This window comes from Pan troglodytes, chromosome 6 (genome assembly GCF_028858775.2).
Source record: "Pan troglodytes isolate AG18354 chromosome 6, NHGRI_mPanTro3-v2.0_pri, whole genome shotgun sequence".
Taxonomy (NCBI): Eukaryota; Metazoa; Chordata; class Mammalia; order Primates; family Hominidae; genus Pan; species Pan troglodytes.
This window is the reverse complement of record NC_072404.2, coordinates 169,482,045-169,504,939: the sequence shown is the minus strand read 5'-3', so window position 1 is coordinate 169,504,939 and position 22,895 is coordinate 169,482,045. Positions and strand designations below refer to the sequence as shown.

At 39.6% G+C, this 22,895-nt stretch overlaps 1 protein-coding gene across 6 annotated transcripts in view; it reads right to left on the bottom strand.

Annotated features, from left to right (window-relative positions):
• Positions 1 to 22,895, bottom strand: part of DPP6 (dipeptidyl peptidase like 6) — a 1,137,219-nt gene that overhangs the window by 425,722 nt on the left and 688,602 nt on the right. For all 6 annotated transcript variants that reach the window (XM_063813862.1, XM_016956857.4, XM_024357620.3 and 3 more), the window contains 1 exon segment: positions 21,927 to 22,041. In XM_063813862.1, coding sequence (XP_063669932.1) covers positions 21,927 to 22,041 — 115 coding nt within the window.

Here is a 22,895-nt window from a genome sequence, read left to right as displayed (position 1 = left end):
ATTGAGTGCCCTGAGTCAGGCACTGCAGATGCTTGAACAAGACTTCCAATTATATTTCTTTCTTTTTTCTTAAAGTAAAAGAGGTAGAATCCATGCTGTGTGTTGCAGGTGCTACTCCTATTTCCTTGGTAGATTCTTATCATAATGAAAGAATAAATTTATATCATGCTGTACCATCAAGAGATTAGAAACAATGAAATTTAAAACCAGGTAGCACGTCTGCAAATCACCATACGAACCTTGGGGATTTCGACCTAACCCTGAATTAAACTGTCCCACTGGCAGATTGTTCACCATATGAATCCATAGGTCAGAGCTGAGATGGTAACATCTCATCCATACACAAAAACCCTAGAGACGGAAGGAAGCCGTGGCAGCAGCTGTGAGTCAGGGGAACACTCTCTCTCTTTACAAAAGTGAGATTTACTCAAAATACATAAAAACATATTTCTCTGAAGAAATCTCTCTAGAATCATCCAACCCCAAATGTAAGAAACAAAATAACTATTGTTGGGATGAGAATTGCATTAAATAATCTTACCTGAGTGATGCTAGAGGAGGTACAAGAAAATGTACAGTCAGTACCTCTTTACAATGTGTGTGTGTGTGTTTTACTTTCTCAAAGTTGATCATGCTTTCTTTTCTGCCACCAGGAGCTACTATCAATGAACTAGTTATTTGCTTTCAAGTCTATTTCCCATACTAGCTTGATATTTTCCTTTTCTGTTTTAGTTAGGAATCGCAACTTCATGTCTGTAAGGGGCCTGGCAAACAGATGTTCAGTTCATTTCTTTTGAATGAAGAGAGCATTTGTTTTAAAAATCTGTGCCTTTGCTTGTATTTTCGCTTACTTTTTTGTAATGCAGTCTTTGTGTTACTACAGTATATTATTTATGGTTATACTCCAGACTTACGTCTATAAAAAGTCTCACAGAGATACTAATTTATCTTAAAAGCTTCTCCTTACAAATTCACGCCTTCAAATAATATAAGAAAACTAGTAGCATAACATCAAAATTAGTCACATAGTACTTTTTATTGAAATGGTAGAAACTAAGTCATCAGCATTATTCAGCACATCTTATGAACTAAGAAACTGTAGTTATGCTTTATTTTAAGCTTCTAAATCAAATACATCAAAGGTATACATTCCCTCTTCATGTCCTTACCTCCATTCTTTTAGATCCAGGAAATAAACTGAAACCTTAAAATATATTCAGCAGCCTGTTTGCTTTAGTGAGTTACAGCATTAGGCACCTGTGACTTCACGTGATTATATGCGGATAGGTTGATATGTTTCCCTACCTAGTTTATTCCTTTCTTGACACCTTTATTAGAGATAAAATTCACATACCATAAAACTTAGCTATTTAAAGTCTACAACACAATGGTTTTAGTACGTTCAGAGTTGTGCACCATTACTGACCTAAATTTGGAACATTTTTATTACCCCCAAAAGATTCGCATAACAATTAGCAGCCACTCTCTATTCTCCCACATCTCTCTTCAGCTCTTCGCAACCAAAAATCTTCTTTCTGTCTCTAAACATTTGGCTATTCTGGACATTTAATATAGATGGAATCATACAATATGCATTTTGTTGTGACTGGCTTATTTCAGATAGTATTGTGTTTTCAAAGTTCATCCATGTTGTAATACATACAGAATGTACCACTACTTCATTCCTTTTTATAGATGAAGAATATTACAAGCTAATGATGTTGAGCATCTTTTCATGCACTGACTGGGTTATTTTTATATCTTCTTTGGAGAAATGTGTCACTTTATTCAGATTATAAAAAATGCTGAAATTAAGAGATTCACTGTCAAGAAAGATACTGCCATCCTGAGAGCATGGCTGAAAAACCTTTGCTAATACCTTGAAAGATCAAAAGGTAAGTATTCAGTCACACAAGGCCCTTTGAAGAGCTTAAATGTGTGATTCACAGACCCCAAAGCTCTCTCAGCAGAAGCCAAACATAGAGATGAAAGTATCTAGAAGAATCCTAGGAAGAGCCACTTGTCTAATGGAATGAATTCCCATGACATACATAGAAGATCCGCAGATTCTTAAGAATTTATATCTGTAGAAACATTGCCAGCTTGGACTGAAAAGGAGAGAGGGAGTATGAAACAAACAAAGGCTGTTGGACTCTGTATTAGCCCATTCTCACACTGCTGTAAAGAACTACCTGAGACTGGGTAATTTATAATGAAACGAGGTTTAATTGACTCACAGTTCTGCATGGCTGGGGAGGCCTCAGGAAACTTACAATCATGGTAGAAGGAAAAGGGGAAGCAAGCACCCTTTGTGACATGGTGACAGGAGAGAAAGAAAGCAAAGAGGGAGGTGCTACGCACTTTTAAACAACCAGATCTTGTGAGAACTCTATCATAAGACAGCACTAGGGGGATGGTGCTAAACCATTAGAAACCAGCCCCATGATCCAATCACCTCCCACCAGCCTCTCATTCAACACGTTAGGATTACAATTTGACATGAGATTTGGGTGGGAACACAGAGCCAAACCATATCAGACCCCCAAAATTCTCAGGCAGAAAACATGCTTATAAAACTACTCAGCTACAATCTCAAGCTACCATTCATGAAGAAGAAGGATGACTCCCAGAGGGCAGACCTGAGAGCCCTAGGATACTATTCCCAAGCCTATAAACCTAATGCAGTTTCCCCAACTGAATTTAGAAGTTGTTTGGAACTAGTGACTCCTTTTTCTCCCTTTTTGAACAAGAATGTCTATAACTGTCATCCTATACCCGTCCCACTACTGTGTTTACCTCTCCAGTTTCTCAGAGCCACAGTACAGATGAATTGTGCTTTGGGTGGAGTATGCCCTGAGGCCTACTCAGAACTCATTCAGATGATTTCAATGTTAAAATTTGGGAGTTCTGAACTGATGAGATCACAGACTTTGAGTTGATACTATAATAGGTTGAGATTTCTGGGGACCTTGGGGTAGAGTGAATGAATGTGCTTTATATATGAGAAGGATGTGAATCTTTGCGGGTCAGAGAACAGACTGTGTTAGGTAAGACAGGGCCATCCCAAAGACGTCCACGTGCACTGGTATTATGTACTGAATTGTACGTACCAACAAATCCATATGTTGACACCCTAACCCCCAATGTGATTCTATTTGGAGATAGCGCCTTTAAGGAAGAAACTGAAGTTAAATGAGATCAGAGGGTGAAGCTCTAATCTGGGAGGACTACTGTACTTAAAAAAGAGGAAGAGAAACAAGAGCTCTATTTTCCTCTCTTCAGGCACACATATGTGCACTCACAGAGAAAAAGCAGGGAGAGGATACAGCAAGAAGGTGAGGTCTGCAGGCCAGGAAGGGAGACTTCACCATAAACCAACCCTGCTGACACCTTGATCTTGGACTTCCAGCCTCCAGAAGTGTGAGAAATGAAATTCTGCATTTATTTATTTTCTTATTACACTTTAAGTTCTGGGATACATGTGCAGAATGTGCAGGTGTGTTATATAGGTATACATGTGCCATGGTGGTTTGCCACACCCATCAACCCATCATCTACATTAGATATTTCTCCTAATGCTATCCCTTCCCTTGCCCCCCACCCCTCGACAGGCCCCAGTGTGTGATGTTCCCCTCCCTGTGCCCATATGTTCTCCTTGTTCAACTCCCACTTATGAGTGAGAACATGCAGTATTTGTTTTCTTGTTCCTGTGTTAGTTTGCTGAGAATGATAGTTTACAGCTTCATCCATGTCCCTGCAAAGGACATGAACTCATTCTTTTTTATGACTGCATAGTATTCCATGGTATATATGTGCCACATTTTTTTATCCAGTCTAACATTGATGGGCATTTGGGTTGGTTCCAAGTCTTTGCTATTGTGAATAGTCCTGCAATAAACATACAAGTGCATGTGTCCTTATAGTAGAATGATTTATAACCCTTTGGGTATATACTCAGTAATGGGATGGCTGGGTCAAATGGTATTTCTAGTTCTAGATCCTTGAGGAATCAACACACTGTCTTCCATAATGGTTGAACTAGTTTACATTCCCACCAACAGTGCAAAAGTGTTCCTATTTCTCCACATCCTCTCCAGCATCTGTTGTTTCCTGACTTTTTAATAATCATCATTCTAACTGCAGTGAGATAGTATCTCATTGTGGTTTTGATTTGCATTTCTTTAATGACCTGTGATGATGAACTTTTTTTCATATGTTTCTTGGCCACATAAATGTCTTCTTTTGAAAAGTGTCTGTTCTTATCCTTTGCCCGCTTTTTGATAGAGTTGTTTTTTTCTTGTAAATTTGTTTAAGTTTTTTGTAGATTCTGGCTATTAGCCCTTTGTCAGATGGATAGATTGCAAAAATTTTCTCCCATTCTGTAGGTTGCCTGTTCACTCTGATGATAGTTTCTTTTGTTGTGCAGAAGCTCTTTAGTTTAATTAGATCCCACTTGCCAATTTTGGCTTTTGTTGCATTTCTGTTTTCTAAATCACCCAGTCTGCATATTTTGTTGACAGCTCAAGCTGACTAATAAAATTTGTATTTTCAAAAATTTTTCAACTGTTGTTGCTAGTACATAGAAACACAATTAATATGTGTAAATAGACCTTGCATTCTGTAACCTTTCTAAACTTACTTACAGTAGGCCCCTCCTTACCCATGGTTTTGCTTTCCACAGTTTCAGTTACCATCAGTTGACCATGGTCTAGAAATATTGAGATTATTTTGAAAGAGAGTGAGAGAGAACACATTCATGTAACTTTTGTTACAGTATATTGGTATAATTTTTCTACTTTATTTCTAGTTATCATTATTAATTTCTGACTGCACCTAATTTATAAGTTAAATTTTATCGTAGGTATATATGTGCAATAAAACCCCATAGTATAAGTAGGATTCAGCACTATCCATGGTTTCAGGCATCCACTGGGGTTCTTGGAATGGATACTCTGTAGATAAGGGGAACTACTATACATATATTATTTTGGCATATTTTGTGCAGGCATTCATTTTGTCTGTAACAAGGACAGTTTTTTTTTATTTCAAGTAGAAATAATCCAATAAAATTATTGAGAAAACCCAATTTATTTAAGTAAGTCATGGTCCCAATATCAATAGACCAATTGTAACTATTAATGAATTTTAAGAAAAGTCCACTTGACCGGAATGCCTCAAGAAAAGTTGTTCAGTTACACAGGATTATATATTTTTTCCTCTCTCTATGGCTTCATTACATCTTCAGATTTACAACAGAAATATTTGTTTAAGCATAAAATTGTGAATGTTGAAAGGAGGCAGAGCAAGATGGCCAAATAAAAGCCTTCACTGATCATCCTCTCTATAGGAACACCAATTGAACAACTATTCACAGAAAAAAGCAGCTTGTAAAGAACCAAAAATCAGATTAATGATCACAGTATCTGGTTTTGACTTCATATCACTGAAGTGGCACTGAAGAGAGTGGGAAAGACAGTCTTGAGTTTCCCCTTCCTCATCCCCTGGCAGCAGCCGTGTGGCACAGAGAATCTGTTTGCTTGGGGCAGGGAGAATGCAGTGACTGTGGGACTTTGCATTGAAACTCAGTGTTGCTTTGTCACAGAGTAAAGCAACACTAGGCAGAACTCAGTCAATTCCCACGGACGGAGCATTGAGACCAGCCCTAGCCATTGGGGAATTGCATATCCCAGCAGTGGGAACCTGAGCTCCAGCAAGCCTCACCATTGTGGGCTAAAGTGGTCTGGGGTCCTAAAATAACTTGAAAGGCAGTCTAGGCCGCAAGAACTGCAATTCCTGGGCAAGTCTTGGTGCTGTTCTTGGCTCAGAGCCAGTACACTTGGGGGACACACAACCTAGTGAGACAGTAGCTGGGGTGGCCAAGGGAGTGCTTGCATCACCTCTTCACAAACCCAAGGCAGCACAGCTTGCAGCTCTAGGAGAGACTCTCCCTCTGCTTGAGGAGAGGAGAGGGAAGAGAAAAGAGGAAATTGTCTTGCAACTTGGATACCAGCTCAGCCACAGTAGAATAGAGCACCAGGAAGGGTCATGAGGCCCTCATTCCAGGTCCTAGCTCTGGGATGACATTTCTAAACATACCCTGTGCCTGCCTTGAATGGAAAAACCCAATCCTGGCAGGATTCCTTACCTGCTGACTAAGGAGCCCTTGGGCCCTAAATAATCAGTAGCAGTGGTACTCAGGCAGTACTTGCTCAGGGTCTTGGGTAAGACTCAGAGACAGGCTGGCTTCAGGTGTGACCCAGGACATTCCCAGCTGTGGGGCTACAGGGAGAGACTTCTTCTGCTTAAGAAAAGGAGAAGTAAAGGTAAAAAGCACTTTGTCTTGCAACTTAGGTACCAGCTCAGCCACAAAGCGGCAGGGTACTAAGTGGGCTCTTGGGGTCCCCAATTCTAGGCCTTGGTTCTTGGATGATATTTCTGGACCTGCCCATATTATCCTTGTTTGCAGATAATATGATCTTATATTTGGAAAAACCTAAGGATTTCACTAAAAAAAATTAGAACTGATAAAAAAATTCAGCAAAGTTGCAGGATACAAAATCAACATACAAAAATCAGTAGTATTTCTATATGCCAGCAGTGAACAATCTGAAAACACTCATAGGTGGGAATTGAACAATGAGAGCACATGGACACAGGAAGGGGAACATCGCACACCGGGGACTGTTGTGGGGTGGGGGGAGTGGGGAGGGATAGCGTTAGGAGATATACCTAATGCTAAATGACGAGTTAATGGGTGCAGCACACCAACATGGCACATGTATACATATGTAACAAACCTGCACGTTGTGCACATGTACCCTAAAACTTAAAGTATAATAATAATAAAATTTAAAAAAAGAAAGTAATTCAATTTATAATCACTGCAAATAAAATAAAATACCCAGGAATTAACCTTACTAAAGAAGTAAAAGATCTCTACAATGAAAACTATAAAAGATTGATGAAAGAAATGGAAGCAGACATAAAAAATAAAAATATATTCTGTGTTAATGGATTATAAGAATCAATATTGTTAAAATTTCCATACTATCTAAAGCAGTCTACAGGTTCAATGAAATCTCTATCAAAATACTAATGACATTCTTCACAAAAATAGAAATAACTATCCTAAAATTTACATGGAATCACAAAAGATCCACAATAACCAAAGTTATTCTAAGTAAAATGAACAAAACTGGATGAATCATATTATCTGACTTCAAATTATACTACAGAGCTATAGTAATCCAAACAGCATGATACTGGCATAAAAACAGACACATAGAACAATGGAACAGAATAGAGAACCTAGAAACAAATCCATATACCTACAGTGAACTCATCTTCAACAAAATTGCCAAGAACATATACTGGGGAAAGGACAGTCTCTTCAATAAATGTTGAAGGGAAAACTGGATATCCATATGCAGGAGAATAAAACTAGACCCTTCCCTCTCACCATATACAAAAATCAAATCAAAATGGATTAAAGGCCTACATGTAAGACCTCAAACAATGAAACTACTAGAAAAAAATTGGGGAAACTCTCCAGGACACTGTACTAGGTAAAAATTTCTTGAGTAATACCCTATTTAGCAAAGGCAACCAAAGCAAAAATGGACAATTGGAATCACATTGAGTTAAAATGCACAGCAAAGGAAACAATCAACAAAGTTAAAAGACAACCCACAGAATGGAGTAAATATTTGCAAACTATCCATCTGACAAGGGATTAACAAGCAGAATATATATGGAGCTCAAACAACTCTATAGGAAAACATCTAATAATCCAATTAAAAATGGGCAAAAGATCTGAGTAGACATTTCTCAAATGAAGACATACAAATGGTAAACAGGTCTATGAAAAGGTGCTCAACATCATTGATCATCAGAAAAATGCAAATCAAAGCTATAATGAGACACCATCTCACCCCAGTTAAAAAGGCTTATATCCAAAAGACATTCAATAACAAATGCTGACAATGATATGCAGAAAAGGAAACCCTCATACACTGTTGATAAAAATGCAAATTAGTACAACCACCATGGAGAAGAGTTTGGAAGTTCCTCAAAAAACTAAAAACAGAGCTACCATATGATCCAGTAATCCCAGTGCTAGGCATGTACCCAAAAGAAAGGAAATCAGTGTATCAAACAGACACCTGCACTCCCTTGTTAGCTGCAGACCTGTTTACAATACCCAAGATTTGGAAGCAACCCTAGTGTCCATCAACAGATGAATGGATAAAGAAAATATGGTACGTATACACAATGGAGTACTATTCAGCCACAAGAAAATGAATGAGATCTTGTCATTTGCAACAACATGAATGAAACTGGAGGTCATTATGTTAAGTGAAATAATCTAAGAAAGACAAACTTGGCACAGAAAGACATACTTGGCATGTTCTCATTTATTTGTGGGAGCCAAAAATTAAACAATTCATGGAGCTAGGGAGTAGAACAATGGTTATCAGAGGTTGGGAAGGGTAGTGGTGGATGGTGGGGGTGGGCAGAGGGGGATGGTTAATGGGTACAAAAATAGAGTTAGAAAGAATAAGATTTACTATTTGATAGCATAACAATGTGACTACAGTCAACAACAGTTTATTATGCATTTTTAAATAACTAAAAGAGTATAATTGGATTGTTTGTAACACAAAGAAAGGACAAATGCTTGAGGGGATGGATACTCTATTTACCCTGGTGTGTTTATCATTTCATGTATGCCTGTATCAAAATGTGTCATGTGTCCCATAAATATACATACCTACTATGTACCCACAGAAATTAAAAATTAAAAAATGAAATAGTGAATGTTGTAAATGTGTTTTTGATTTTAAAAACCAACTTATTATTTGATGAGAGATTTTATTAAAGTGAAAAAAATTGCAAATATTACTTAAAGGGAAGAGAAAGAGTAGGAAGCTGGGATTGAGAAGAAAGTCTTTTAAGCATGCTTCTTTCCCATCTTATCTAGTGACAAGTCAAGAGGTGCATTTAGAATCAATGGAACAAGAAATTTATATATGAAAAAATTTTCACACGTGGTTATGAAACACATCTATAGAGGACTTGAAATAGCATTATAGGTTTTGTAACTCAGAGTGAAGAGACGGAAGTGGGAGGAAATGTAAAGCAGCTAAATTTTGACCTTCATAGTCGGTAGTCTGTGGACATTGACATATCAGCATGATATTAAAAAGTACATGAATAAGGCCAGGCACGGTGTGGCTCATGCCTATAATCCCAGCACTTTGGGAGGCCAAGGCGGGTGGATCACCTGAGGTCAGGAGTTCAAGACCAGCCTGGCCAACATCGTGAAACCCCGTCTCTATTAAAAATACAAAAGTTAGCCAGGTGTGGTGGCACATGTCTGTAATACCAGCTACCTGGGAGGCTGAGGCAGGAGAATCACTTGAATCCAGGAGGCAGAGGTTGTGGTGAGCTAGGATCATGCCATTGCACTCCAGCCTGGATGACAGAATGAGACTCTGTCTCAAAAAAAAAAAAAAAAAAAAGCACATGAATAAATATCAGAAGACTTAAATCAGAAATAGTGGAAAGTGACAGTATCTAGGGACTGGTTGTAGAACTGACAGTATGAGAAAATAATTATAAAAGGATTATTATTGTTCATTTAATATTTCTTTTTCTTTTCTTTTTCTTTTTCTTTTTTTCTTTTTTTTTTTTTTGAGATGGAATCTCACTCTGTCACCCAGGCTGGAGTGCAGTGGTATGATCTCGGCTCAGCCTCCCGGATTCAAGCAATTCTCCTGCCTCAGCCTCCCAAGTAGCTGGGATTACAGGCACGCACCATGACGCCTGTCTAATTTTTGTATTTTTAGCAGATACGGAGACCAGGGTGGTCTCAAACACCTGACCTCAGGTTATCTGCCTGCCTTGGCCTCCCAAAGTGCTGAGATTACAGGATGAGCCACCATGCCCAGCCAATTTAATATATTTCTACTGTTTACTTTTTTCTATTTATACATATTACTTGTGCAATAAAATTAATAAAATCATGTTCTGATCATAAACATATACTCATACCTGAATTGAGACCCTGAATCGGTATGTGTCTTCATGATGCACCAACACCAAGGTCAGCTATTAATAATTTAACCTTCCCAAATGACTGGCTTGCTGTGTAAACACAGGTGTAGTGTGCTCCCAATAGGGAAATAATGGGTGGGACAATTCTTCACCCGATGCCTACGAGAATAGGCATGCTAAACCCAAAATACTTGTGACACGTAGCAAACACCTTTACACATTGTAAGGGGCTACGTAGTCTCAGAAATTATCATTATCTGTCACATACAATGTATATTTTTAATCTGAATTTCATTGGCTTCTTTTTTTGATCTGCATTTAATCTCCCATCTTGACAAATTTAATAACATAGACTGTAAGTGGAGCTTAAATCTGTTTAATTGAATGTATGTAAAATAAGAAGAATTAAGTCAATACTGGAGATTCCTCTTCCTCTCCTCTTCCTTCCTCTTTCTCTCAAATTTTGAAAAACATCAAAATACATCTCAATTTGAATGAATTTCATTTCCTTTCTTTGTGGTGAAGATGGTAAAGAACCACCTTTTGAAACTCAGGGTTGTCCCCTAGAGAGCTGAGCTAGGAGCCCAGCATGGACTCCCATTGTGAATGGCAGGAAGGAGCAGACACGGCAGTGCGTGGCACAGTTGTTGTCCAGTTCACGGTCTTCCAAGGGCTGGCACATGGCTTCTAAGCATTCTAGTTCTGATCTCTCCACAAGTGCATTCTTTTGCCTGCCTGTAAGACATGGCCACTGTAAAAGTGGCAACGCCATTTATCTCCCTTTATTTTAGCCTCCTGTGGCTGCTGTGACAAATGACCACAAACTTGATGGCTTCAAACAACAGAAGAGTATGCTCTCCCAGTTCTGGAGTCTGGAAGTCTAAAATCAGCTTCACTGGGCCCAAATACAAGTGTCAGCAGGGCTGCATGCTCTCGGAGGTTCTGGGGAAGCATCTTGTATTAGTCCATTTTCATACTGCTATGAAGAAATACCTGAGACTGGGTAATTTACAAAGAAAAAGAGGTTTAATGAGCTCACAGTTCCACATGGCTGGGGAGGCCTCACAATCATGGTGGAAGGCAAAGGAGGAGCAAAGGCACATCTTACATGGCAGCAGGCAAGAGAGCATGTGCAGGGGAAATGCCTTTTATAAAACCATCAGGTCTCATGAGACTTATTCACTATCATGAGAATAGCACAAAAAACCCACCCCCATGATTCAATTACCTCCCACTGGGTCCCTCCCATGACATATGGGAATTATGGGAGCTACAATTCAAGATGAGATTTGGGTGAGGATACAGCCAAACCATATCACCTCTGTTCTTTGTCTCTTCCAGCCTCTGGGGGCTGCCGGTATTCCTGGGCTTGTGGCCACATCCCTCCCATCTCCACCTGTGTGGTCACATTGCCATTTCCTCTTTCGTCTGTGTCAAATCTCCCTCTATTTCCTTCTTATAAGAATACATGTGATCACATTGAGGTTCCATTGGATAACTAAGGGTGATCCTCCATTTCAGATGCTTAATGTAGCCACAAAAGGCCCCCTTTTGGCCATAAAAGAAAACATCAACAGGATCCAAGGATTACAACTTGGACTTTTTTTTTTGGTGGGAGGGGGCGCATTTTTTAGCCTACTGCACCCTTCAAGGCCTTTCTCCCATTTCCAACCAACCCACCACTTTAGAAGGCATCCTCTGAGGATGCAATGATCATACATTTACTGAATGAAAAAGAAAGACATGAAGAATCTGAGTAGGGGAAAAGCAAGAAAGAGACTGATTAAACAGGAGGTCCTGCAAATTATCACTTAACTGAACTTCTGGTGATTTTAATACCATACTTAAATGCACAGAGTCAATTTAGAATATCTGGGATTTGAGGATTATGAAGTAGCAATCTGAGAAAGTGCATGGATATACTGTTTCTGCAGAAGTGATCAATGGTTGTCCAAGCAGGGCTTAAGGTGAAGAGTTCAGAGAAGTTGGAACCATTTCAATCTGGAATTTCATCTTCCTAGTTCCCCGACCTGCTTAGTTCACTTTACAGAATTGCTCTCCAGTTCTCCAATTTTATTATATCACAGCTTTGTGTGTTCCTGACCCTGACATGGTATGGTAACTCTGCTTAAACTCCTGAATTGCTGCCTTTGGTTCTGGACTGCCAGAGTCTTCACTAAACTAGCAACTAATATAGGAGCCAGCTGCTTGTAAAAATATGGCCCTTAAGGCCCCCAAAATTAATTTGAAGCTGACCGGGAGGCACTCATCTATAGCAGGCAAGAGAATCCAGAGGAAACCAGGGTCCCAGCATAAGATTTACTCATTTTCATGGTTGCCTTTAAAATAGGATGCAAAATGCAGCAACACTTGAAAAGTGTCCATTTATAGATAAATATGTAGACCCATTTGCCTTAGCTTATAGTCTTAACACAAGCATGAATAATAAGCATCTACTGCCATCCTTTAGAAAAATGGCTCTTTAGTGTAAGGACTCCATAAATAAGCAAGATGCACCTAGTAGTCCTTCTAGAATTAATGATGGGAAATCAAAAGAGAGACTGTTAAGATGCTCCCAGCGACCCACTTTTCAGTAGTTTGCAAGTTTGCAACTCACTATAGGGTTAGTAGCAATGTAACCTAATTATTTCTTCTATGAGAATCTGTCAGAACTCCCTCCTTTTGGAGGGAGAAGATTTGTTTCAATTTAAAGAATGACTCAAATTCACTGGTCATGTTCAAGGAATGTAGACCACATTCCTCAAGGATTTCACAAATCAAGGGGTCTTGCTTGTGGTGGTGGACATTGAAGGCTGCTTCCCCAAGAGCCAGTGCCTCTCTGCCTTCTTCTGACTCAGCAGAGCCTGACTCCTACAAATGGCGGGCTTTGCCAACCCCCTCCAGTGAAGGTAGCCATGCAATATGGTTACAGCAAATAAGCTGTCTCCTCGCAGCTCCGGGGAACTGAAAGGAACTACTCAGAAAACTATTTCCTCCATGACAGAGGAAGTGAGATGCACAAGCTAAGTTCTATATGTCCATCCCTTCCTGTGCGTGTGGGCGAGTGAAGCATGAAGCCGTCACAACCATGTTGTCGACATACTGATGGCAGCAGAGAGATGGAGACCACCTGGACTTTGACAATATCCACGAGCACTGAATCTGCCTTGGACTGGCTATGTCTAAACTTGTCTTGTGAAACAATATGGACACCTGCAATTGGAACAGTTTTAGTTAGCTGTTCTGTTACTCACAGACAAAAATATTTTGGCTGACAAACTTTAACACCTGGACCTTGGATAAATGCTCAAGCAGATCCCTGAGATGGCCCTGGGATGGACTGACTAGGTTTGCAAACATTATATTAATACAACATATCCAAATGTTTATGTGCACACAATGCCCTTTCTTTCCTTCCAACAATAAGATGACTTACAGTTTTCATCAGATTCTGAAACTGGTTATGACATTGGTGTAAACGGTATGAGAAATTAGAGTTCAATCTCAAATCCAGGCCCTGTGCGCTCCAGGCTCTCCCCATTGACTACCATCCCTTTCATTCTCCCTTAACTCTTGACCACACCTGGCCCCTCCACAACTTCCTGGCCAGACTGTCCTCTGTCCCCCAAGTGCTCATGGCTTTCCCTCTCAGTTTTCTTCCATCTCTACTGGATCTATCTTTTAAAGTCCCTAATTGCTCATTCTCCACGAAGCCTTCCAGGAATGTATCCTGTTCTCAATGGCCTCTCCCATATTTTGGATATATCTCCCATAATGAATATCATCTGCAGCCTCTATTTATAGCACCCAGTCTCGATTAGTATTAACAAGTTAACTTTGGGCAGAAACATTAACAGTGGTAGCATCAGCAGCAGCCGAAACAACTCTGTGTTTCATAATCAGAGTAGACACCATCCCCAATCCAGTCAGTCCGCTGCAGATGGGTGTGAGCAGGCACAGAGGAGCCCAGGACTCACAGAGCAGATGCCCCAGGGCAAATGAACAATACCAGAACCCGTACTCAAGCCACCTGTGCTTCCCATGATGAAATGGGTTGGGCCATGGTCAGTGGTAGTAGATGGAATATAACAAGATTGAATTTGTGGAATGAATTTAATATAGGAGCCCTAACAGAGAGAAAATGCCCAAAAGATATGGAGCAAGCCATCTATTTCTACAAGACAAAAAAAATTAGGAGGTATGCATTACTTTTTATGATATACAGAAAAGCTATTAAATGATTGTTAAGCTATTTTGCAATTTTCATTGAGATTATGTGGGACTTTATGATAAGATAATCCAATATAGGTTAAAAATTGGGTAGCAGTACAATCTAAAATACAACTATGAATCTCACAAACACACAGAACAAAAGCAGGCATAAAAGTAGACATACCAGATGATTACATTTATGCCATAAATGCAAAGAATATAAAAACTCATAATACTACTCTGTGATGTCAGAAATGAGGTTGCCCTTGAGGGGATTAATGATAGGAAGGGCCTGGGGGGCTTTCGGGATGCTGGCTGCATTCTGCTTTTTTGGCCTGGATGCTGATTACAGAATCACGTTTGGTTTTAAAATTCATCAAAATTCAACAATAGCTTACTCACATGTGTTTATATTTATATATTTAATCTCTATATAATATTTATGTTAAATATATAATATATATCCTATATGTATATCCTTCTTCAATAAAATGTTTTGAAATTATTTGTCCAAGAATTTTAAAAAGATAAGGTGAGGGTTGGCAATGCGGTCACAGACATTAAACAGTGATGACATTTTAATTCCATAAAAGTAATCTCTATGTTACGTTTCTACCCAAAGACTGACGAGTCTTGTGTTCTGATAACCTGTGCTTGGCCTTAACCCAGAACCTCCATTCACTGTGACTTTGAATTATTCAAGGCTTCTCACTGATGTACCACCTAGAAGAGTTCTAGTGTTTCCGGCATAAACCACTGTCCACCTGCTCTAATGTGAGACTCCATAAAAGCCAATTGTCAGGGATGTTTTCATGCAAATCCGATCCTGCTGGAGTTTCCGACTCCCACATCAGCGATTGTGGCACCGGAGAAGGTCACAGTGTTTCCATCAGAATGCGGGAACTGTAGCTGCTAACAAAAGGCATACGCTGTGCATGGCCTATTGTAGACAGATACATATTTAATATTGAAAATAAAAAATGTAACGTTGAGCCTATTATTCCAAAGAGAAGAAATTTAGAAAAGAGCATGGACCAGCAAGGGAGATATGAATGACAACATTGAAAGGGACATATTCTCATTTGGTAAATCCCTTTGGAACTAAGATCGCCTTGAACACTTTTAATTTGATTTCTAAAACATAAATTGTGCATAACTGGTGATAATTAGACTGTACTCCAGGACAAGATGCCTTGTTGTTCAGAGTGATTACCATGAGGCCCTTCCAGGTCTGCGTCATCAGGAGGGCACTCCACCATGCGCATGAGATTCTTCCCACGGGGGTGGGCAAGGGGCCCCTGGGTACCAGGAACCACTTTCACAAAACGACTGAATCAAGTGAGTTCAGAATGGATTTTCTAATTCAGTAGAAGGCAGGTACTGTACTCTGAGTTTCAATAAACCAGAATACAAGACTGGTAGTACTTGAAAAATACTATTTTTTAAAAAAAGCACATATTACAATTTCTAACTAAATCTACCAAAATGGAAGCAATGTTGGGTAGGAACGCACTCAACACTGTGTGCAAACATATCCGAAGTGTGATAGTTACGACTTGGATTCTCCACTGTTGAAGACTGGCTGTCATCTTTCACTTTCACCGGTGGAAGCCACTCCTGCCGTGGCGAGGATCTCAGCCCTCTAGGTCAGCATTTCCACTATCTACACAACTCAACAGGCCTCCACCACACCCTGCCTTTGACTTTTATTTTTGCTTAATGATAACACTACTGTGGAATTCTCCTTGCACATGCATTGTCTTTACGTGGACTCTAAGCTTCATGGGAAGTACTAGCATCTTCTCTTTCCACATTCTGTCTGGCACTTAGCATGGAGTTCTCAGCTCCTAGCCGGGATCACTCATGCTGGCTCTGTTGGCAGGCATTCTCTGTCGAGGTGACACTGTTCTGTACATTAGTGAATTTGACACTGCTCTGGAGCTAGTGGCAGGTTGAATGATTTGATACCTCCTCTGCCTGATGGAATTTTATGCCAAAACACAAGCCATTGCTGTACTGCAGGAGAGTGGATGCAGTCAGGCCTCGGTGCGGGAGCAGCGGTGCAACATTTGCTGTGCAGCCCTGTGGGAGAGGCCTAAACCTTGGACACCCTGTCCCAGGGCAGCACAGCCCAGAGAAACAAACAGCACCCATGAAAGCCCAGCAGAACCAAAAGGTGAAGCAAGGCTCAGCTGCATGTGTATTGTGATGGAACAAGAAAAGCAAAGTCCCCTCCAAAGCCTTCTCTGGAATTCAGCCATTCACTAGAGCTTCTTCAGGAGCAGTTGCCCCTGACAACTGCCCGTCAGCATGGAGGGAGAAGAGTTCCCAGCAACTGCATCCTCTGTTTACTGCAGAGGGGAGGCTGCTGTGGTTGCCTTGGCTGCAAAAGAACTGAATGTAGATGCTGGCAGGGTCAGCTGCTGTGCTGGAGGGAGGAGGCCTGCCGCCACTCCCTGTGCATGGAGAAGACGCAGGGCTACTGCTTGCCAGGCCTGGAGTTGAGCTTGGAGGACAGGGTCCCAGGACCCGGTTCTCAACCCGCTTTGCTGCTGTGGACATTTCGGTGTAAGAAGCTCCGGGCAGCCATTTAATTCCACCTTTTTTTTTTTTTTTTTTTTTTTGGTGAGACAGGCTCTTGCTCTGTTGCCAGGCTGGAGTGCAGTGGCGCGATCTCGGCTCACTGCAACCTCTGCCTCCTGGGTTCAAGCCATTCTCCTGCTCAGCCTCCTGAGTAGCTGAGATTACAGGCACCTGCCACCAAGCCCAGCTAATTTTTGTATTTTTAGTAGAGATGGCGTTTCACTATGTTGGCCAGGCTGGTCTCAATCTCCTGACCTCGTGATCTGCCCACCTCGCCCTCCTAAAGTGCTGGGATTACAGGCATGAGCCACCACACTCGCCTTATTCCACTCTTGAGTGACACTCGTGACAGCCCTTGGACCGGGGTGACATGAAAGTTCACATGCACCTTGGAAGGTGGGAGTAACCACAAACCCCTAGACACCACTGCTTTCAAGTCCCAAAGGGAGTGCCAGACAACCACAAGATCGAATCTGCAGTAATCATGTTCTTACACAAAGCACAATTCTGCTCAAAGAAAAGTAGAGGCAGAAACACATGCTCCACAGACCCTGAGGAAAACTTGACTTCCTCTATATTCATTAGAAATACGTAGTGGTTAAAGTCCCCAGCTGTGTGAGATCATCAGCACCACCACCATAAAACAAAACAAGGATTGGCTTTGCAGTTCCTCCCCCAGCCCCTCTAAACCCTGGTCATCTGATTTCAACAGGTGCAGGGATCTGTTTCCTGGGCACTGAAGCACTGGATTGAATCCTCAGCCTGAATGTTCCAGGCAACTGTGCTCCATTCATGAAGCTCGCTCACGTAGGAGACTGCAACACTCTCTCTCCCGGAACTGCTCCTGAAGCCTCTTTGGAGTTAGACAAGTTTTTAAGGCAATTTAGTATGTCTGGCACTTTTGTGGCCAGGTTACACTTTTCTCCCCCAACAGCTTTCCCATCTTTTTATCAAACTCATAGCTTAATAGAGATGAAATTCACGTATCATAAAGTTCATCTTTTTAATGTATACAAGTCAGTGTTTTTAAAATATATAATATTAACAGAGTCATACATGTATCACCACTATCAAATTCCAGAATAATTTCTTCATCCCCCTTCAAAGAAATTTCATACCTATTAGCAATCATTTCATTTTCTCCCTACCTCTACCTTACGGCAGCCACAAATCTATTTCCTATCTCTAGGGATCTGCCTATTCTGAAATCATACAATATGTCGCCTTTTATGCCAGGCTTCCTTCACTTAGTGTGAAGTTTTCAGGGTTAATTCATGTTACAGCATGGATCAGTTCTTCATTCCTTTTCACAGTGGAGGAGTATTCCATTGTATGGTTACATCACATTTATTTATTTATTTATTTATTTATTTATTTATTTATTTATTTATTTATTTAGAGATGGAGTCTAGCTCCGTCACCCAGGCTGGAATGCAATGGCACGATCTCAACTCACTGCAACCTCCACCATCCCACGTTCAAGTGATTCTCCTGCCTCAGCCTCCCAAGTAGCTGGGACTACAGGCATGTGTTACCACTCCTGGCTAGTTTTTTTTATTTTTAGTAGAGATGGGGTTTCAATGTGTTAGCCAGTATGGTCTCGACTTCCTGACCTCATGATCCACCCGCCTTGGCCTCCCAAAGTGCTGGGATTATGGGTGTGAGCCACCGCGCCCCGCCACATCACATTTATTTATCCATTCTCTGGGAAATAGATATTTGGGTTGTTTTCACTTTTTTGGCTATTATCATTAATGCTGTTATGAACCTCATGTACTAGTTTCTATACGAACATATGTTTCCAGTTTTCCTGAGTCTATACCTAGGAGTAGAATTACTAGGTAATATGGTAACTCTGTGTTTAACTTTTAGGAGAACTACTGAACTATTTTCCACAGAGGCCACACAATTTATCTTTCTACTAGTAATGTAAGAAGGTTCCCATTTCTCTATATCCTGGGAATACTTACTATTTTCCATTTTTTGTTTGTGTTTGGTTCTTATAATCATCCTAGTGGATGTGAAGTGGTATTTCATTGTGATTTGATTTTCATTCACCCTGAGGCTGAATGATGTTGAGCATCTTTTCACATGCTTTTTGGCCATTTGTCTTCCTTTGGAGAAATGTCTCTTTAAATCCTTCGCCTATTTTTAAATTGAATTATTTGTTTTTTTGTTTGTTTGTTTTGAGAAGCAAGAGTTGTTGATATATTCTAGATACTAGACCTTTACTAGATACCTGATTTGCAAATATTTTCTTCCATTCAGTGGGTTGTCTTTTCACTTTCTTGATAGTGTTTTTGATACACAAAATGTTTTAAGTTTGATGAAGTCCAATTTATCTATTTTTTATTTGATTGCTTGCACTTTTGTTGTCACATGTAAGAAACCATTGCCTAATTCAAAGTCACAAAGATTTATCCCTATGTTTTCTTCTAAAAGTTTTATAGCTTTAGCTCTTATATTTGGGTCTTTGGTCCACATTGAGTTCATCTTTGTATATGGTACGAGTTGGGGGTCCAACTGCACTCTTTTGCAGGTGAATATCTAGTTGTACCACCACCATTTGGTGGAAAGACTATTCTTTCCTCATTGAATGGTCTTGACTCCCTTGTCAAAAAATAATTGACTATAGATGTATGGGTTTATTTTTGAACTCTGAATTCTATTCCATTGATCTATATGTCTATACCTATCCTAGTACCATATTGTTTTGATTTCTGTAGCTTTACAGTAAGTTTTAAATCAGGAGGTATAAGTCTTTGAATTGTTTTTTGAGATTGTTTTGACTATTATGAGTCCTTTGCATTTTCATATAAACTTCAGAATCAACTTGTAGTTTCTTTAAGAAAGAAAGAGGGATTTTGATAGAGATTTGGTTGAATCTGCACATCAATTTAGGGAGTGTTGTCATGTTAATGATATGAAGTCTTTCAATCAATTCATATAAGATATACTTCCATTTACTTAGGTCTTAATTTCTTTCCATTTTGTTTTGTAGTTTTAGTACACAAGTCTTATACTTCTTTATTTTGTTAAATTTATTCTTAAGTATCTTATTCCGTTTGAAACTATTTTAAGTGGAATCATTTTCTTAATTTTATTTTGGGATTGTTCATAGCTAGTGGCTAAAAATACAAATGATTTTTGCATTTTGGTCTGAAATCTTCCTTCCTGCTGAACTCATTTATTATTATAATAGGTGTTTTTGTGGATTCCTTAAGATTTTCTCTATACAACATTATGTCTTCTATGAATAGAGACAGGTTTACTTCTTTCTTTCCTATCTGGTTGTCCTTGTTTTTGTTTTTGTTTTTCCTACCTAATAGCCCTGGTTAGACCCTCCAATATAATGTTAAATAGCCATGCTGGGAATGAACATCCTTGTCTACCATCTCCTGGTCTTAGGCGGACTGATTTCAGTCTTCTGCTCTTCAGTATGATGTTAGCTATTGGGTTTTTCACAGATACTTGTCAAGTTGAAGATGTTTCTTCCTGTTCCTAGCTTGTTGAGTCTTTTGTCAGGAAATGGTTTTTGGATTTTGTCACATGCTTATTCCGTGTCTGTTCAGATGATCATGTGCTTTTTGCCCTTTATTCTATTCATGTAGGTATAATACATTGATTGATTTTCATACAAGCCAATTTGTTTTTCCTGGAATATATCCTATTTGGTCATGGTGTATAATCTTTCTACATGTAGTTAGATTCAGTTTGCTACTATTTTGTTGAAGAGTTTTATATCTATTTTCATAAGGGGTATTGGTCTATTGTTTCCTTGTGATATCTTTATCTAGTTTGGTATCAGGATACAGATCGTCCTTTTCTCATTTAGGTTTTGGGGTAATAGTTTAAGCCTGGATTATAATTTGCCCACATTTGTTGTACCTGTGGAAAAAGGTTTTATATTATAATATCTACTTTTTTTCATCTTAAGGTCTAATGCTTGTGTATGTATTTACTGAGAATTAAAACTTTTTTGCCCGCACAAATAGGCATCTACTATGATCATGAGAATGGATAAAACAGTTACATACTGTTTTATCTATGGCCACAATGTTTTTCTATGATAACTCTTATATTATCATTATTATTTTTTAGTTGGAGTCTTGCTCTGTTGCCCAGGCTGGAGTGCAATGGCGCAATCTTGGCTCACCGCAACCTCTGCCTCCCAGGTTCAAGCGATTCTCCTGCCTCAGCCTCCTGAGTAGCTGGGATTACAGGCACTTGCCACCACGCCTGGCTAATTTTTGTATTTTTAGTAGAGACGAGGTTTCACCCTGTTGGCCAGGATGGTCTCGAACTCCTGATGTCAGGCGATCTACCCGCCTCAGCCCCCCAAAGTACTGGGATTACAGGCATGAGCCACCATGTCCAGCCCTATATTATTATTTTATAGGCAAAGGCTTTCTTCTCTCCCTAATCCTACCACTCTCTGGCTACTAAATTCCTACCATTACTCCATTAAGCCCACTTTACATACTACCTTCTCCATGAACTTTCTTTTGAAAGATTTCTCTTTCTCCTCTCAACTCCAATAGCACTTCTCTTTGGCTTACTCAATAGTGCATGTATATATCTGTATTTGTTGTAGGTTTCTTCTGTGGATTTTAGTGTCTTTTCTTTCCTGAGAGATTTATGACACTGGTTTATACTTTATGTAATATTCAGTAGTACCTATTTCACACCTTCTCCTTAGTTCACACTCAACATATGTTGTTTTAATAATTTTCTTAATTCACCCTTGATATAATGTCCAGGAATTCTATGAAATATATAAAATCATTATATTTATGCCACTGTCTTTAAGTTGGTCAAGCATGAATAAGTGATTGTATAAGTAATTTTAATATATGCCAAGCATTTCCACGTAGTAAACAACTTTGTGAACAAATCCAAAACATATAAAATGAATTTTTAAAATTGAAACCATATTATATCATATGGCATAGTGAGAATTAGAACTTGGGAAAAGTAAATTATGTAATAGGTAGTTACTTAGAAAAAAATTGCAAGGTAAAATTATGCTCTTTCTCTCTGACAGCGACTTGCTTTTCCAAGAACGAATACAGTACCTGGTGTCAGAAGTATGACCGAGGTGACGATCAAGGAGCAGATGACCAGAATGACAAGCAGTGCAATCGCTATTCCTTTCCAATTCCTCTGCGGAGGGTTACTCCCCACCAGCTCCTAAAAACAGCAACAACAAAGAAAACCCCAGTGAGTGGAATAAGGAAATAAAATAAGCCAAATAGACATATTTCATTTAAATCAAGAACCAAGATACAAAACAGTGAAAGAGGCATCTTCCCATTCTTGAAGCTACTATTAGTTCCCTTCTGTACCCTTCTGCCTTCAGTGGCCCAAAGCCTTCGGCTGTCATTTTCCTGTACTATGGCCAAATGTTACCTCAAGAAAGAATCTGATATTATTATGTTTGCAGCTTTTGTGCAAACCTAATGCTCCTCCTCCCAATAAACCAGACTCTGCAGTATAGGGTCATCTTGGAGCTTTCCTTCTTCACAGCTAAATTCCTTACCCTCATTGAATCCAAGCCAACTAGGATTAAACTTTTCAGCTCCAAGTCCTCTGTCATCATTCCCTTTTTTTTTACATCCATGTGATCAACTTCTATTTCAGGGTACCAAATTTAAATATTTATTTAGCACATGCTATGTGCCAATTTTCACCAACTTCGGCCCATCGCATTGCCTTCAGGCTTTTCTTTTTTCCATAGCTCCTCATTCAAGGTTTCAAGATTTTCCTGGTCTCTCTTCACTGGGCAACTCACCTATCCTTATTCTAGGTTTCAGTCCCTTCCAGAGAACCCTCTTGCACTGCAGCAAGAGTGGCAGGTGAGAGAGGGACTCTGGAGACACAGGGTGCTAAAGACTACATAAGTCTAGGAAATTCATCATGCGTACTGGCTGCTGAGACCAAGTTTTCAGTTCCGTGCAAATTAGAGGAATCATGTAACTTTTAGCTGAAACTGTGATTCTTTGAGAGACAAAAAGGATAATATGAATGCTTAATAATAAGTAATA